Source organism: Coenobita brevimanus, chromosome 1 (genome assembly GCF_032717465.1).
Source record: "Coenobita brevimanus isolate Jiangsu-jjx chromosome 1, ASM3271746v2, whole genome shotgun sequence".
Lineage (NCBI taxonomy): Eukaryota > Metazoa > Arthropoda > Malacostraca > Decapoda > Coenobitidae > Coenobita > Coenobita brevimanus.
The window spans coordinates 59,178,026-59,195,298 of NC_136954.1; the positions used below are offsets into that span (position 1 = coordinate 59,178,026).

Sequence of the window (17,273 nt, forward strand, 5' to 3'; positions counted from 1 at the left end):
CTGTACGTGCTTCAAGAGCATTTTCACAACTACCAGAGCCTTAGAGAGTTAGAGGAGGTGGCCACAGACGTAAGTACAGTACCCTGTACACTGCTAGGCGTAAGTATTTTCCATACTCACTTCTAATTCCTCATTCTCTGGTTCCTTTTCATTTCCTTCATGCTTTACGTCCATAATTGGTGTGAATAGGGTCTTAAATAGGTTTAAATAAGTGCTATGCATGTCTGGTAGGGAGTTATTTAGGTGGCTTTCAAAGTTAGGCTAGGTTAGGGTCATAAGTACTAGTCCAGCAGTCAGAGGCCCACTTTCTGGACATGCCTTTGGCTCTATTACATCGAATAGTGAAGGGATTACTGCATATATATATTTATATATACACCAGTAAATAGAAAGGAGATTCATGAACAAGATTTTTCATACACTTACAGATGTACACAGATGCCTGTCACAACACTCCTACTCTCCAACATCTGCTCATAAAGCTTGCATCCCACATATAATGCATATCATTAACTAACATTTACACATTTCACAGCTACAGCTCCCTAATTGGGCATCCACATATTCCTGGAACTTACCTAAAGCCTCCTCTCCTATACCTACTTCCATTCATATCCCTTCTACCCCCACATTCACCAAATTTTCCTGAAAGCCTATCCTTTGATCCACTCCCCACCCCACCATTACCCCGAGTGTATGCTCCACGTCCTCTTGTGAACCGCATACTCCCGGAACTCATGGATGTGCCCCGGTAGCCCCTTGGAGACCCATCGCCCCGGAAGAGCCAAGGTGCTCCTCCCCTGCCACGTGGGCTGATGCCTCGGGTTGACCCTATATGGTGATGGCACAGGAAAATAAGTTATCATCATCATCAATTACAATTAATCCAATTAATTTAAGCAATAAAATCCATGTAAAAGAACAACACTGTACAATACACAGAGGTCAAAATACAGTATAATTACAATCTAAATATGGATATTCGGTATTATTTTTTAAATACAGTACATGTAAGTGTAAATACTGACTGAAAGCAATATCCAAGAAAATATGGAAATCTGATCTCTGTGAACCACAAATACAACCTTAAGGTAAAACACTAGTAAATATGGTAACTATGTAGGCACCGTATATTTGTATGTACTGTTGTGGTGATGGCGACCATCATCTGCTAACTTAATGTAGTCCTGCTTACTACTTCCTTCACTTTCATCATTCTTTTTCTGTGTCTGCCCTCCTCTCTTCCTATTTCCCCCATCTTTCCTGTCACTTTTTATTACTTTTCTTTCCTTTCCAGGTGACTTTACACTGAGTGACAAGTCTAATGGTTTCTAGTACGTGAAGAAACCATTTACAGTGCTCGGTGGTAACCATATAACCAACCCACACATGTTCCTTGTGTGTCAACAAGTGGGTTGGAGGAGGGTTAGTGCCCCTCCCCCTAAAACAACTAACTCAAAGACAAATGGCCACTCCTTCCAGGAGTATGGCATCTGGCTATAGACAGACAGATAGACTATTGCAGTGGGTGAAGTAAACATACATTATCAATGCAACAAAAAAGTAAATATAGAAACTTGGTGAAAGATAAACATTAACGGCTCCAGCAAATAACACATTCTCTCTCTCTCAGAACATACCAGGCTCAGGCCTAAAAGGTGGTCGATGAAAGAATCTGGTGCCTCTTCCCTCTCCTCTGCCACGACTGCCTCGTCCCCTCATGGAGTCTAACAGGAACTACCAAACCAATACAGAGTATAAAATGCATTATTTATATTTCTCTGTTTCAAGATACATTTCTTTCAACAATATTAGTCCCTATATATGGATTTTTCAAAGACAATTATACTGTACACAAATAACATTACAAACTGCTCTCTTACAATCACAAAGTAGTGAATTACTAACTCGAACATTACATTATAACATATGGTGATTCACAATATTTTAAACATCACAATAGTTATTTTTTCCCTTCATTATTAGTGACTGAGAAAATTCACATTTTTCTTCTTCAATAACAGTGACTTGTACATATGTGTGTGTGTGTGTGTGTGTGTATATATATATATATATATATATATATATATATATATATATATATATATATATACATATACATATACAGACAGACAAACAGTATATAATAGCATCCCCCCCCTCCCCCGGTATTACTGACAAAAAAGCAAAAATATTGTGACTGACAAAAAAAAATTTATATATACAGTACCCTCGCGTCCAGCACGGTAATATTGTCATGCATGGGTCACGTGTTGGACCAAAAACGTGTTGGACTAACAATAGAGCTCATGGGGAAAAATGAATTGTCAGCAACCCTCGGAAAAGTCACCCTAAATACCTACCATATACCTATACATATATTGGTACTATTGTAATTATAATAAATGGTACTGTGCTATGAATGATAACTAACCTTTTAGGATAGTGTTGGTGGGCTTGCTGGGAATGGAAGGTGGTATCCAAGGCTGTAGTTAGTCCTACTGGGTCCCCAGAGGATGGCTGCTGGCGTCACTAGCGGGTAATGGCTATTGCTCCTCCTCAACCTCCCTCATAAATCCTTCGAAATCAAACCTCCCTCATAAATCCTTCGAAATCACACTCAGAATCACTATCTTCGTCCATTAATCCTCGGCAAAGAGCATGCTTCTCACACTGTTGCCAGAGCCCCGTCTCGTGACTGTGGAAAGTGATCGCCGTCGCTGACTCGGTAGAGAATAAGGAGAAGCAACTTTGTTTAAAAACTGGTACGCACGCCGATGAGAAGGGTTTCAAAACGATTGATATTTATTTTAAAATATTAATATGTATTCAGTGTCATGCTAAATGTTCAATGCTGTAGTATGATAAATTCTCTGTCGAGTCGCCTGGGTTTTGGTCACACTGTTTTCCCCGTCGTATGCTCGGCAGGAATCCATCCAGATGAATTCCAAATGCCCGTGGTATCGTCGGCAATTTTACCACGTTACCGTTCCGATTTACCATCGTATCCTCGGCAAACCTTGTATGAAGTGCCGTGTGATAGCCTTCGGCTGCCAGGATCTTGTCTTAAGTTTTTTATTATGATCACTTTGGCTTCATTCATGTCATAGGCCTTGGCAATGTCAACTTTCCTCTCCCCTTTCTTCTTCCTCTCGATGCTTTCTAGCTTGGTGGCCTGAGGGAGGTGCCAACGCTTCTTGGGGTTCTCAGAAGGCTTCCTAGGCATCGTGAGCAGGGTAAAATGCAGTAACAAGGGCAGAAAATGCAGCAAGAAAAAAGCACCTTCCAATGCAATTATGCGACTGAGTGGCTCTGTGGCGGGAGAAATTTAAACAAAATATCACATGACACCAGAAGCGTTTTTAATTGGGCAGCATCACGATCACGTCACGATAGCGGGCGGGGAAGGCTACTTGATCAGAAGTTTTTCATTGGCTATCATCATCATGGGAATGTCCAGTATGACCGTGTTGGACCGGGGGTGATCGTGCTAGAGCGAACTCTGCAGATTTCGCCCACTTCTCGGAGCTCTGTGCATGTTATGCTAACACACTCGTGTTGCAGTAATTAAATCATATTAAATAATACTAATTAATTGCTCTCCATGCTGGACCCGAATCATGCTGGACTAACGCGTGCTGGACGCGAGGGTACTGTATATATATACATACAATATTTTTCTCCATCAATATCCAGTATTACTAACTGCCAAAATAGTCATAACATTTTCCCCCCAATATTAGTGACCATTAAAAATTTCAAAAATAATAATAATAATTCCCCCAACATTATGGAAAAGGGAGAAAGAGAGAAAGAGAGAGAGACTGCATTAACGATTTCTGAGGCTTAGAAAGAAAGCAACTGCATGAGACGATTTCTAAGGCTTCTCTCAATAATGGCCTCCCCATACTCTTCAGCAACCTCACAGACATGCTCCCTAATTATTCTTCATCCCAAACTGGCACTGAGGATATATCTGTCTGGAAAGCATTATTATTATTTTTTTGCTTAAATCTGTACTCAGTTTACTCTAACTTAGCCTAAAACTGCCATGTACCTATTTTGAATGCCGAGCTGTAGCAACAGATCAACACAAGAATAAAGTGACCTCGCGTCCAGTATTAATTAGACTGCACAACACTGCCATACTGGACTAATTCCCTACTTAACAAATAATAAACCTTATAAGGCAAATTATTTAGATCAGACAAGACTCTAATTCAAGGCAAAAAAAAATCCCTAGAAAGTTGTTAACGATGACAGGCAAACACAAAAAAATGCAATTTAACAAATATGGCCACTTGCCATGTTGGACTTTCAAGCTGATTTGGTTCCAATGTCAATTTGTCACTGATCATTTGTCCCTACTAACGTAACCTAAAATGACCTAACTTAACCTAACCAAATCCAACCTAACCTAACCTAACCCAATCAAATTCAGCCTAACCTAACCTAACTTAATTTAACCTAACAACTACATGGAACAATTTGGGGACAAATGAATTTTGGGTCTGAGTAAACCCACTGGCCAGTCTGTAGGATGCCACTGCACATCAACAAACTGTCATACAATTATGAAAGATAGTCTCTGTCATAAAATCTTCACCATTTATTAACCCATGGATTGCGCCATTACCTTTTTTATCCCACCCCGCAGCGTGGAAAAAACGAAAGGAAAATTTTGTTTAGTTTTTGTTTATTATAAACTTGAAGATAAACATCCAGGGCATCATCTGGTGAAAAAAAAAAAATCTCTCTCTCTCCATCTTGCATAAAGCCATGTGTAAGTTTACGTACGGGAGAAGTGAAAAAATGAAAAAAAAAAAATATATATATATATATTTTTTGTTGTTTATATAATAAACCTGAAGATAAACATCCAGGGCATCATCTGGTGAAAAGAAAAAAATCTTTCTCTCTCCGTCATTGCGTAGCACCATGCATAAGTTTGCCTAGGGGTCGAGTTGTTTATGGTGATGCATGGCCAGCACAGCCTGAACTGTGGCTCGCAACATGATGCTACCCAGCCTGGGCTGTGGCTCGCAATCCACGGGTTAATGCAGCTCCTGCAGTTTGCCCCAACAAGCTAGTATGGTGTAACTGTTACATTAGACAGCACAGAGAGATTGACACTTGGTGATGTCTCAAACACCCACCCACCCACCCACCCACCACACACACACACACACACACACACACACACACACACACACACAAATGTAGATATGGAGAGAGGACAAGATGAGCTTAGCTCAATTCTTGTTTACTACAAATAGGTAAATACACACACACACACACGAATGTTCTGATTGGCTGTTGCACCTCTCCCGCCACTGCACGTTCTCATTAGCTGCAGCACCTCTCCCAAGATTTCCCAGAATAACAGATAACCTCCCAAACTCCTTGGTTTTCGTAAATGTACCATTAACCCCTAAAGATCACAATTCCCCCACTCTGTCTGGCCCAGAACTGCATTTAGGGTCCGATTTTTCAACTTTCACCAAGGTAAATTTTGGTCTTGTGGATTTCAAGAACTTGATTATACACAGCAGAAAATGTATACTATATTTCATTTTCATATCTTTCGTGATTATCGCACCATCGACTGTCAAAGAACATCAAAAATAAAAATATTACTTTGTGTACAGAAAGAGAGAGAGAAAAAATGCATTAAAGTAAATTTTGGTCTCATAGATTTGAAGAGCTTGATTTTCCACACCAGAAAATGTATATTTATGTCTAATGGTTACCGCAATGTTGCCTGTCAAAAATAAAAATAGTGACCCCTCACTATGAGCGAGAATGGGACGTCACTGAGAAATAAGGGGGAACAGGGAGGTGGAGGGGGTGTGGGAGGTGCATCAGGAGGGAAGGAAAGGGAGGGAATATGTCTGCCACCCACAGACAATATCATCTAGAGGGGGGGTATGAGGGATGATTTGAGTGGGAGGAGTCATTGAGGACAGGGCCCACTGGAGCAGAGAGAGGTGGAGAACAGCAAGGGAATGGACCCTCCCTCACCACATCCAGGGGAACCAATCAGGCCAGACACCACCAGATATTGTACTTTCCACTGGCTAGGTTCCATATATGTCACCAAAGAGGCAGGGATACCTCACACCAGTTTTTGGTAGCTTGTGTGCAATCGATGATGTTAGGACTCTATGTACCAAGGACTAAACACAGCAACAATCACTGGCCTTCAGGGGTTAACTAATTTCTTTTTTTACTGAATATTTTGAGTGACGACCATATTAAAGGCAATTACTATTAAAGAAATCGACGCCACTATAAAATGCTAGTCATGAAGAAGTGCTATGGAAAGTGTTTCCAATGCAGAGCTGTAGCCTTGTCGTTTTTTGCCAACTGTGTAACAGACTTTACGTGCAAAAGGATAAAAATCTGGGCCAAGGTACTGTACTGTAAATGAACTATAGTGTTACAGCTAAAAATATTACTATCCCACTTAAAAATCACACCGCTCTCTTCATACAGAACGGGTTCAATTTTCCTGCATTCTATTTGAAATGAAAGGTTAAAAAGAGGGGTAGCTGGATATTTAAGTAGAGAGCAGCTACAAAACATCTTTTCTTGACAGCCATTCAACTCAGATACTCACTAACTTGTTATTCACATAGAGTATTCACCATTTAAGTACACTAGGATATGCCAGTTTTTTTTTTTTTTTTTTTTTTTTTTTTTTTTTACACTATTATACGTGTCAAGTGGGATTGGTGGAGGATTAGTGCCCCTCCCTGTAAAACAATTAACTCTAAGCCCTTGGCCACCCCGTTTGGGATACATGGCATCTGGCAATGAATGAATGAATGAAAATAACAGTACCAGTATGTACCACACATACAATACTTATTTTGTGCATCATACTGTAAAAGCTAGCAACATATTACAGTATCATAAATATATGATAAAGCTAACCATAGAATCTGCAAGAAAATAAAATGATGACTAACCATAGTTTCTGAAACAACCACCAACACCATACAGTTACACTTTGGTACACGATGAGGTTATGTCAAGAGAAAACCCATCACATGACAATTTATTGTATTGCAAGGTCGAAACAATACGGGTTCAATGGGGATACACTGGGGGTGAAGGGCCACTTAACCTTTAAAAAAAAAAAAACTTTCTGGCTTGCCCTCTCAATAGCATCATGTTTTCCACTAGGAGTAGCATCCTTGCCAGCATGATTTTCATGTCCCAAGCTTACATATTTCAAACATAGAGTGTTATCACTCCACTTAACATTGCCCACTGCACTATTCACTGCAAACTTGCACTGTTTTATGTGGCAATAGCAATGCTGTTTCAATGACCTTGCAAGCACGAAATAGAATGAGAGACAATAACAGTGGATGTAAACACTGGGTGGTCATCTTGGCCCAAACATCTGACTAACAGCTTGTGTGGGAGGCACCATGTACTAACAGAATTGTCATATGCAGCTAGCACAATCAGCATATCTACATAAGCAAATTTCATCATCATTATCATGTAACTGGGTATAACTTTTAGTTCATGGTTCTATCAATTTATCACAAACCAAACAGATGTATACTGTGGTCTGACTGTACTGAACATTCTGTGAGACTGAACAAATAATGTGGAGTATGTGAGGGAGTGGCTGGAAGAATGAGGAAGTAAGAAGAGAATTCAGCAAGCCACTGTACTGAAAGTACAGACAAATGGACACAATGATATATATTTTTATATATATATATATATATCTCTCTCTATATATATATACAGTAATCCCTCTAATATCCGAACGCCCAATATCCGAACGCCCAATATCCGAACATCCCCACTAACCGGACATAATCGTCCCGGGATCCAACATTCCCAAAATGGTCCGAAAACCGCAAAAAAAAAAAAAAAAAAAAAAAAAAAACTATTTTTTCCCGCCCGTAATTTGAACTTGCCGCGTGCGGCGCGGGAGAGCATTGTTGTGGCGCGTCATTCCTCCGATGTCCGATAGAGCGCCACTGCATCCTCCCCACTTTCTGCCTGTCTCTCGCCGCGAGTGCACGCTTGTCGTTATGGCTGCCCACGTACTCGCTTTTGTGGTGGTGCCTTACCTGCTACAGGCACTCCTGCTGCTCTCGGGCCTCCTCTTAGTGTGTGTGATGATGGCCCCGCCACCTGAGAAAAGGAAGAGAATGGTGTTGACTCTGGAGAAGAAACGGGAGATATTGGCAAAAGTAGATGCGGGGTGGTCTTCTTCCCGCATCCTCCGCGAGTTCAACCTGGCCCGATCTACTTTGTTCGATATTAAGAGATCCTGAGACAAACTCATGCAGTGCACGGCTGACTTCTCGCCGAGAAGCAAACGCAACGTGGAGAGGAAGGTGATGTTTACTCCCAAGTTTGCTGAAATCGACCGCTCCACGTTGATTTGGTATCGACAGCAACGTGCTGCTGGTGTGTTGGTACGTGGAACGGAGCTGAAGGCTGCTGCTGAGAAGTTCGCCAGGCTTCACGACACCCTAGGCTTCAAGGCATCCGAGGGTTGGCTCTTTGCGTTCAAGTTATGGCATGGCCTTACCAACCATAAAGCTCATGGCGAAGCTTTGGATGCTAACGAGGATGGAGTTGACGAGTTTCGGCACAAGGTGAAGGGCTTGATCGTCAGGAAGGGCCTCACTCTCGGTCAAGTCTACAACGCTGACGAAACTGGTCTATTCTATCGCTCTTTGCCAACAAACACTCTAGCCGAGGAGACAGAGAAGTGTGTACCTGGCCGCAGGCTCTCCAAGGCACGGATATCTGCTTTGTGTTGTGCCAATGCTAACGGCATGCACCAGCTTAAGCCCGTTGTTGTTGGCTGTGCAAAGCAGCCTCGGTGTCTTCATGGGATGATGGATGTCCTTCCTGTCATCTGGTACCATTCTTTGAAGGCATGGTTTATAGCTGTGATCTTCAAAGACTGGTTCCACCGCCACTTCGTCAAGGAGGTCATCAATTACCAAACGGAGACACTGGGAATCCCACGCGACCAGGTAAAGGCCCTCCTTCTCCTCGACAGTGCACCTGCCCACCCATGCGACAAGGACTTGGTGGCTGAGAATGGCCAGATTAGGTGCATGTTTCTGCCACCTAATACGACTGCTCTCATCCAACCAATGGACCAAGGAGTGATCATGGCAACAAAGCGCCTATACCGACGGAAGTTCCTGGACGAGGTGATGGTTGTTCTCAAGGACGAGGACGAGTGCAGGGAGGGACGGGATACACGAGGCCAGCCGACTTTGGAAAACCTTCACCGCTACAACATCAAGTCTGCACTGTACAACTGGGCTAGTGCATGGAAGGAAGTCTCTGTGAAGACTCTGGAAAATGGTTGGTCTCGTCTGCTTCTCGGAACGGATGTGGAGTACGATTTTCTAGGGTTTGACGTGGATGACTTCCATGCACGGCTACGTATGCACGGCGATGATGTTGATGTGGACGATGTTTGTGAGTGGTTGGATGACGACGAGGGCGATCCTGGGTATCAGACATTGTCTGATATCGAGATCGCGTCTTCAGTTGCAGGTGTCAGTACCGAGCCTGAAGATTCCGACGAGGAAGGCGACGATGATGCGGACTCCTCTCAGCAGGACACTACTCCAGCCATCCCCAAGCTGAGCTCACTCCGGGAACACCAAGAGTTTGTCCTAGACTACCTGGAACACCCGTACTGCGACAGGGAGATGGGGCCCTTGGGACTTGGGGAGGAAGTGCGTGCTTTCAGGCAGCGCATCATCAATCGTCAGAATCGTCGGTTATTGCGCCAATCAACCATTGACAGTTTTTTCAGGCCCGTGACCCCCGCTGTGCCCAGCCCTGGCTCCATTCCATTGCCTCCCCAAGACAGGCCCTCATGCTCTGAGCCACAGCCCAGCACATCAGCCACGGTGGAGTCACCGCTCGACGTGAGTTTGCGTCTGTCTTCAGAGTCGTCTGCAGTGGGTACACCATCACCACGACCCAGCGACGCACCCCTAGGTCACCTGCCAGTGATACTCTCGGACTCTGACAGTGAATAAACAGCAAGAACTTCTCCACTAGACCACACGGGAATTTACACTGTTGTGCAGTGAAAAGAAACAGTGTGTTGTGTTAAGGATTTACAGTTGTGAGTGAAAAGACTAATTTGGAACAAAATTTAACGTAAATAGACTTGTTTGTTTTTGCTTCAGAAAATTATTAGAAGAATGGGAAAAGTTAAAGTGCAGAGTGCAACACTTAGTAGGTTACAATGGAGCATTAGTTAGACGAGTGCACACTGTGAAGAGAACGACTTCTGAGTGTGATTGACTAAGTTCAGTGCAAGACTTCATGAACAGTGTTCTGGAAGTGCTCCAGGAAATCCTTCTTACTGTCAGAGTCCGAGAGGAGCCGGTTATTCATCGAGGTGGACATGGACTTGCTGTAAGTAGGAAGAATGTTTCATACTGTACTTTTTTCCATACTATACGTACCTCAAACACCTCATTTCACTCTTTAATGTCCTTTATTGGTGTGAATAGGGTGTTAGGAGCTATGCATGTGCAGTAGGAAGGTGTTTTGCTGAGTTAGGCTAGGTTAGGGTCCATAAGTACCAGTCCAGGAGCCAGTAACCAGAATGTTTAATATTGTATGAACCTACTTCTAAACCCTCATTTTATGCTTCTTTTGCATTTATTTCAGTCATTTATGTGCCTTATTGGTGTGATTTGGGTCTTAAATAGGTGCTATGCATGTCCAGAGGGAGTTGTATAGGTGTTTCTCTGAGTTAGGGTCCATAAGTACAAGTCCATAAGCTGGGGCCCAATATCCGGACAGGACCAGTATCCGGACCTGCCTATGGCTCTATTATGTCGGATATTGGAGGGATCACTGTATTCTATATATATATATATCTATATCTATCTATCTATCTATCTCTCTCTCTCTCTCTATATATATATATATCACTCTACTTTCAAACAAGGAAGAAAAGTAGCTGCTGCAATGAAGGCCTTGATAAGAAACAGAGGCTTAAGTGTTGCAGCTGCACAAGTTTTACATGAAGGAGTGTTAGTGCCAACTTTAACATATGGATGTAAGACTATGGAGTGGCATGAAAATGAAAAGTCAAGAGTAAGAGCAGTGGAGATTTGACTGCTGAGGAATGTATGTGGAGTACAGAGGGTGGATAGGATACGAAATAATGTGATTCGTGAAAGATGCGGAGTGAGGAAGTCAGTGGACACCAGAACTGAAGAAAGCGTATTGAGATGGTATGGTCATGTGGAAAGAATGGATAACAATAGGGTGGTGAAGAAGGTATATCTGAGCGAATTCGAAGGAGGGAGGAGGCGAGGTAGGCCAAGGAGAAGGTGGAGAGATATGGTGGATGAATGTGTGAAGAAGAGAGGTTTAGAAGTCGGTGAGGCTAAGGAAATGACAGGAGATCGAGCTGGCTGGATGAATTTTGTGAAGAGATATGCATGATCAGGGATTTTTGGCACCACTTTTTAACGTGGCAGCGTCTGGATTGACTCTGTCGGATACGATACGTGAAGCTACAGAATGTGGTGAGTGTTTTTGGTGTATCCGATAGAGCCAGGATTCCGGGGGCTTGAATGATGAGTGAATGGAAGCATGGCCCATTGGATTAGGTAATTTTGGGCTGTCTGGACATTGCTACTTCTCACCCTGCCCTTGGGTGGGAAAGGAGGTCCAGATGATGATGAATGATGATATATATATATATATATATATATAGATATATATATATATATATATATATATACAGTAATCCCTGTACTATCCAGACGCCCACTTTCTGGACATCCCCACTTACCGGACATAATCATCCCGGGATCCAATACAGGTATTCTCAAAATGGTCCAAAAACCGCAAAAAATTAGAAAAAAATCCGACTTTTTCCCGCTCGTAATTTGAACTTGGCGCACGCGGCGCAGGACAGCTTTGTTTTGGTGTGTCATTCCTCCGACGTCTGCTAGAGCGCCCCAGCATCCTCCCCACTTTCCGCCCGTCACTTGTCGTGAGTGTACACTCGTCGTCATGGCTGCCCACATGCTTGCTATTGTGGTGGTGCCTTACCTGCTGCAGGCACTCCTGCTGCTCTCGTGCCTCTCCTTCGTGTGTGTGATGATGGCCCCGCCGCCTGAGAAGTGGAAGAGAGTGGTTTTGACTCTGGAGAAGAAGAGGGGGACACTGGAGAAAGTAGATGCGGGATGGTCTTCATCACGCATCCTTCGTGAGTTGAACCTGGCCCGATCAACTTTGTTTGATATTAAGAGATCCCGTGACAAACTCATGCAGTACACGGCTGACTTCTTGTCAAAAAGCAAATGCAACGTGGAGAGGAAGATGATGTTTACTCCAAAGTTTGCTGAAGTCGACCGCTCCACATTGATTTGGTATCAACAGCAACGTGCTGCTGGTGTGATGGTACGTGGTACGGAGCTGAAGGCTGCTACTGAGAAGATCGCAAGGCTTCACGACGCCCTAGACTTCAAGGCATCCGAGGGTTGGCTCTCTGTGTTCAAGTTATGACGTGGCCTTACCAACCGTAAGTCTCATGGCGAAGCTTTGGACGCTAACGAGGATGGAGTAGAGGAGTTTCAGCACAAGGTGAAGGGCTTGATCGACAGGGAGGGCCTCACTCTCGGTCAAGTCTACAACACTGACGAAACTGGTTTATTCTATCGCTCTTTGCCTACGAACACTCTAGCCGAGGAGACAGAGAAGCGTGTACCTGGCCACAAGCTCTCCAAGCAAAGGCTATCTGCTTTGTGTTGTGCTAATGCTAACGGCATGCACCAGCTTCAGCCTGTTATTGTTGGCTGTGCAAAGCAGCCTCGGTGTCTTCGTGGGGTGATGGATGTCCTTCCTGTCGTCTGGTACCATTCCTTGAAGGCATGGTTCACAGCCCACATCTTCAAAGACTGGTTCCACTGCCATTTCGTCAAGGAGGTCATACATTACCAGACGGAGAAACTGGGAATCCCACGTGACCAGGTAAAGGCCCTCCTTCTCCTCGACAATGCACCCGCCCACCTGTGCGACAAGGACTTGGTGGCTGAGAATGGCCACATTAGGTGCATGTTTCTGCCACCTAATACTACTGCTCTCATCCAACCAATGGACCAAGGAGTGATCGTGGCAACGAAGCAGCTATACTGACGAAAGTTCCTGGACAAGGTGATGGTTGTTCACGAGGACGAGTGCAGGGAGGGACGGGACACGCGAGGCCAGCAGACTTTGGAAAATCTTCGCCGCTACAACATCAAGTCTGCCATTTACAACTGGGCCAGTGCATGGAAGGAAATCTCTGTCAAGACTCTAGAAAATGGTTGGTCTCGTGTGCTTCTCGGAACGGATGTGGAGCACGATTTCCTAGGTTTCAACGTGGATGACTTCCATGCACGTCTGTGCAGATGGGGACGATGTTGATGTGGATGAAGTGCATGAGAGGCTGGATGATGACAAGGGTGATCCATTCGACTGAAACTGCACTAACAAGGATTCAGAGCGACTTGGTGGCAAACACTTGTAGTGGGATGTCCTCTCTCCTAGTTCTTTTGGATCTGTCTGCAGCTTTTGATACAGTAGATCATAAACTATTGTTGGATGATCTGTATTTTTATGGCGGTCGTGATAGTGCCCTTTTGCTCCTTAAGTCGTGTCTGTCGGACAGATCTCAGAGAGTGGTTGTTGATTACGCTAGCTCTGATTCTGCTCCTCTTCTATTTGGAGTCCCTCAAGGATCAGTTTTTGGTCCAATTCTATTTACTATCTACACAAGTAGTTTATCGTCTTTACTTGATGCTCATGATGTGTCCTATCATTTTTATGCTGATGACACCCAGCTCTATGTTAAGATGTCAGATATCAACGATACTAAGATAAAGTTTGAATCTCTATTGTCTGATATTAAGATTTGGATGGCTAAGAGGAAACTTAAGCTGAATGATGGTAAAACTGAGATCATCATCATCAGAGGAAACAGAAGGGGTGATGACACTGACAATGCCCTGGCTTTGAACATTGGCGTGTCACAGCTGCATCCAGTCAGTTCTGTTCGAAATTTGGGTGTTTATTTTAATTCTAAGTTAAATTACAAAGAACACATTAATCAGGTTGTAAGAGGGTGTAACTTGCATATCAGAAATCTGTATTCTGTGAGAAGATTCCTGAATAGACAGTGCCTCCTAACATTGGTCCATGCAGTGGTCTTGTCTCGTGTTGATTATTGTAATTCACTGTGGGTTGGTCTTCCAAATAATATACTAACAAAAGTTCAGTCTGTGTTGAACAGGGCGGCACGGCTTATCTTTGGTCTCCCCCCGAGAACCTCAACTACCCCGTTTCTGATTGAGTTGCATTGGTTACCAGTAAAGGCTAGAATTGAATTTAAACTATGTCTTATTACATTCAAGGTTCTTAAGTTTGGTGAACCGAAGTATCTTGCTGAATTGTTAAAACTCCCATCGACACACCCGGGTGTGATGTTACGCAGTGAAGATGATTCCTTGCGTCTTGATGAGCCAGGAGCCATTCACCAGTCATCTTTCTCTGATCGTTCTTTTGCATATAGAGCCCCTAGATTATATAACAGATTGCCATTGTCCATAAGACAACTCTCTACTGTTGAATCCTTTAAGAGACAGCTGAAAGCCTTTCTTTTTTCAAAATGCTACGACCTGAAGAGAGGTATTATGACAGATGATTATAGGGTTTAATTTTTGCCACTTTCATGTATATATGATGTAGCTTGTATTATATACAAGAAATGTCACAATTCTTGTAATTGTAAAAATAACGAGCGCTAGTGAATTCCCAAAAGGAAGAACTGGCGCTTTTGAGAAACAAAAGGCCAGATTATTATTATTATTATTATTATTATCAGGCCCTGTCTGATATCGAGATCACATCTTCAGTTGCAGGTGTCAGTACCCAGCTTGAAGGTTCCGACGAGGACGGCGACGATGATGCGGACTCCTCTCAGCATGACACTACTCTAGCCATCCCCAAGCTGAGCGCACTCCGGGAACACCTAGAGTTCGTTCTGGACTACCTGGAACACCCGGACTGCGACAGAGAGATGGGGCCCTTGGGACTTGTGGAGGAAGTGCGTGCTTTCAGGCAGCACATCATTAATTGTCAGAATCGTCGTTCCTTGCGTCAATCAACGATTGACAGCTTTTTCAGGCCTGTGACCCCCGCTGTGCCCAGCCCTGGCTCCACTCCGTTGCCTCCCCAAGACAGGCTCTCATGCTCCGAGCCACAGCCCAGCACATCAGCCATGGTGGAGTCACCGCTCGATGTGAGTTTGCGTCTATCTTTTGAGTTGTCTGCAGTGGGTACGCCATCACCACAACCCAACGACACACCCCTAGGTCACCTCCCAGTGATACTCTCAGACTCTGACAGTGATTAAACGGCAAGAACTTCTCCACTAGACCACACAGGAATTTAGTGTTGTGCAGTGAAAGAAAAACAGTGCATACAATATTGTTAAGAAATTAGAAATTTGAGTGAAAAGACAAACAATTTTTGGACTGTAAATTTAACGTAAATTAACTTAAGTGTGTTTTGTTTAGAAAATGGTTTTATGAGTGGAAAGACAAAGTGCAGAGTGCAACACTTATTAAGTTACAATGGAGCATAAGTAAGACAAGAGTGCGCAGTGTGAAGAGAATGGACTTCTGAGTGCGAATGACTAAGTTCAGTGCAAGACTTCACGAACAGTGTACTGCAAGTGCTTCAGGAAATCCTTCTTACTGTTAGAGTCTGAGAGGAGGCGGTTATTCATCGAGATGGCCATGGACTTGCTGTAAATACGCAGAATTTTTCATACTGTACTGTACTGTATTTTCCATACTGTACTTACCTCAAACACCTAATTTAACTCTTTTATGTCCCTTATTGGTGTGAATATGTAGTGTCTTAGGTGCTATGCATGTGCAGTAGGGAGGTGTTTTTCTGAGTTAGGCTAGGTTAGGGTCCATAACTACCAGTCCAGAAGCCAGGGACTTGTAAGTACCCAGAATGTTTAATATTGCATAAACCTACCTCAAAAACCTCATGTTATGGTTCTTTTGCATTTATTTCAGTCTTTTATGTGCCTTATTGGTGTGATTTGGGTCTTAAATAGGTGCTATGTATGTCCAGAGGGAGCTGTAAAGGTGTTTTTCTGAGTTAGGGTCCATAAATAAAAGTCCAGGAGGCTGGTGCCCACTATCCAGACAGGACCACTTTCTGGACATGCCTTTGGCTCTATTACGTCGGATAGAGGAGGGATTACTTATATATAATATATGTATATATTAAATATATATATATATATTAGATATATGTATATATATTAAATATATATATTCTATATATATATATATATATATATATATATATATATATTAAATATATGTATATATATTAAATATATGTATATATCTCTATCTATATACCTAGGCTGCTTCCCCCAAGGAAAGGGAGGTAGCCGAGACAGGACGACTCACTCTCCATTTACTCATCCATTCAAACACATTCATTCGCATCTTAGCCCCAAAGGGTAGAACGGACAGATCCTCACCGCACCACACCGCACAAGGGTCAACTGGGCAATGCAATCAGTGACATCCGCAGCAGGGCCCGACAGCAGAACTGGTTTACCCCTGCCACATCATAACAGACCCATCCCCTTACCCGCACCTGACCTGACTAGCTGATATATATATTATATATATATATAAATATATATATATATATATATATATATATATATATATATATATATATATATATATATACAGTACCCTCGCATCCAGCACGGTAATATTGTCATGCATGGGTCACGTGTTGGACCAAAAACGTGTTGGACTAACAATAGAGCTCATGGGGAAAAATGAATTATGTCAGCAACCCTCGGAAAAGTCATCCTAAATACCAACCATATACCTATACATATATTGGTACTATTGTAATTATAATAAATGGTACTGTGCTATGAATGATAACTAACCTTTTAGGATAGTGTTGGTGGGCTTGCTGGGAATGGAAGGTGGTATCCAAGGCTGTAGTTAGTCCTACTGGGTCCCCGGAGGATGGCTGCTGGCGTCACTAGCGGGTAATGGCTATTGCTCCTCCTCAACCTCCCTCATAAATCCTTTGAAATCAAACCTCCCTCATAAATCCTTCGAAATCACACTCAGAATCACTATCTTCGTCCATTAATCCTCGGCAAAGAGCATGCTTCTCACACTGTTGCCAGAGCC

The 17,273-nt window shown here is 43.1% G+C and overlaps 1 protein-coding gene across 1 annotated transcript in view; it reads right to left on the reverse strand.

Annotated features, from left to right (window-relative positions):
* Nucleotides 1-574: 574 nt before the first annotated feature.
* Nucleotides 575-17,273, reverse strand: part of vir (VIR_N domain-containing protein) — a 100,279-nt gene continuing 83,580 nt past the window's right edge. The window contains exons 23-24 of the mRNA XM_080271890.1: nt 1,641-1,737; nt 575-831 (exon numbers count right to left, since the gene is read on the reverse strand). Coding sequence (XP_080128016.1) covers nt 575-831; nt 1,641-1,737 — 354 coding nt within the window. The remainder of the gene's footprint in view (nt 832-1,640; nt 1,738-17,273) is intronic.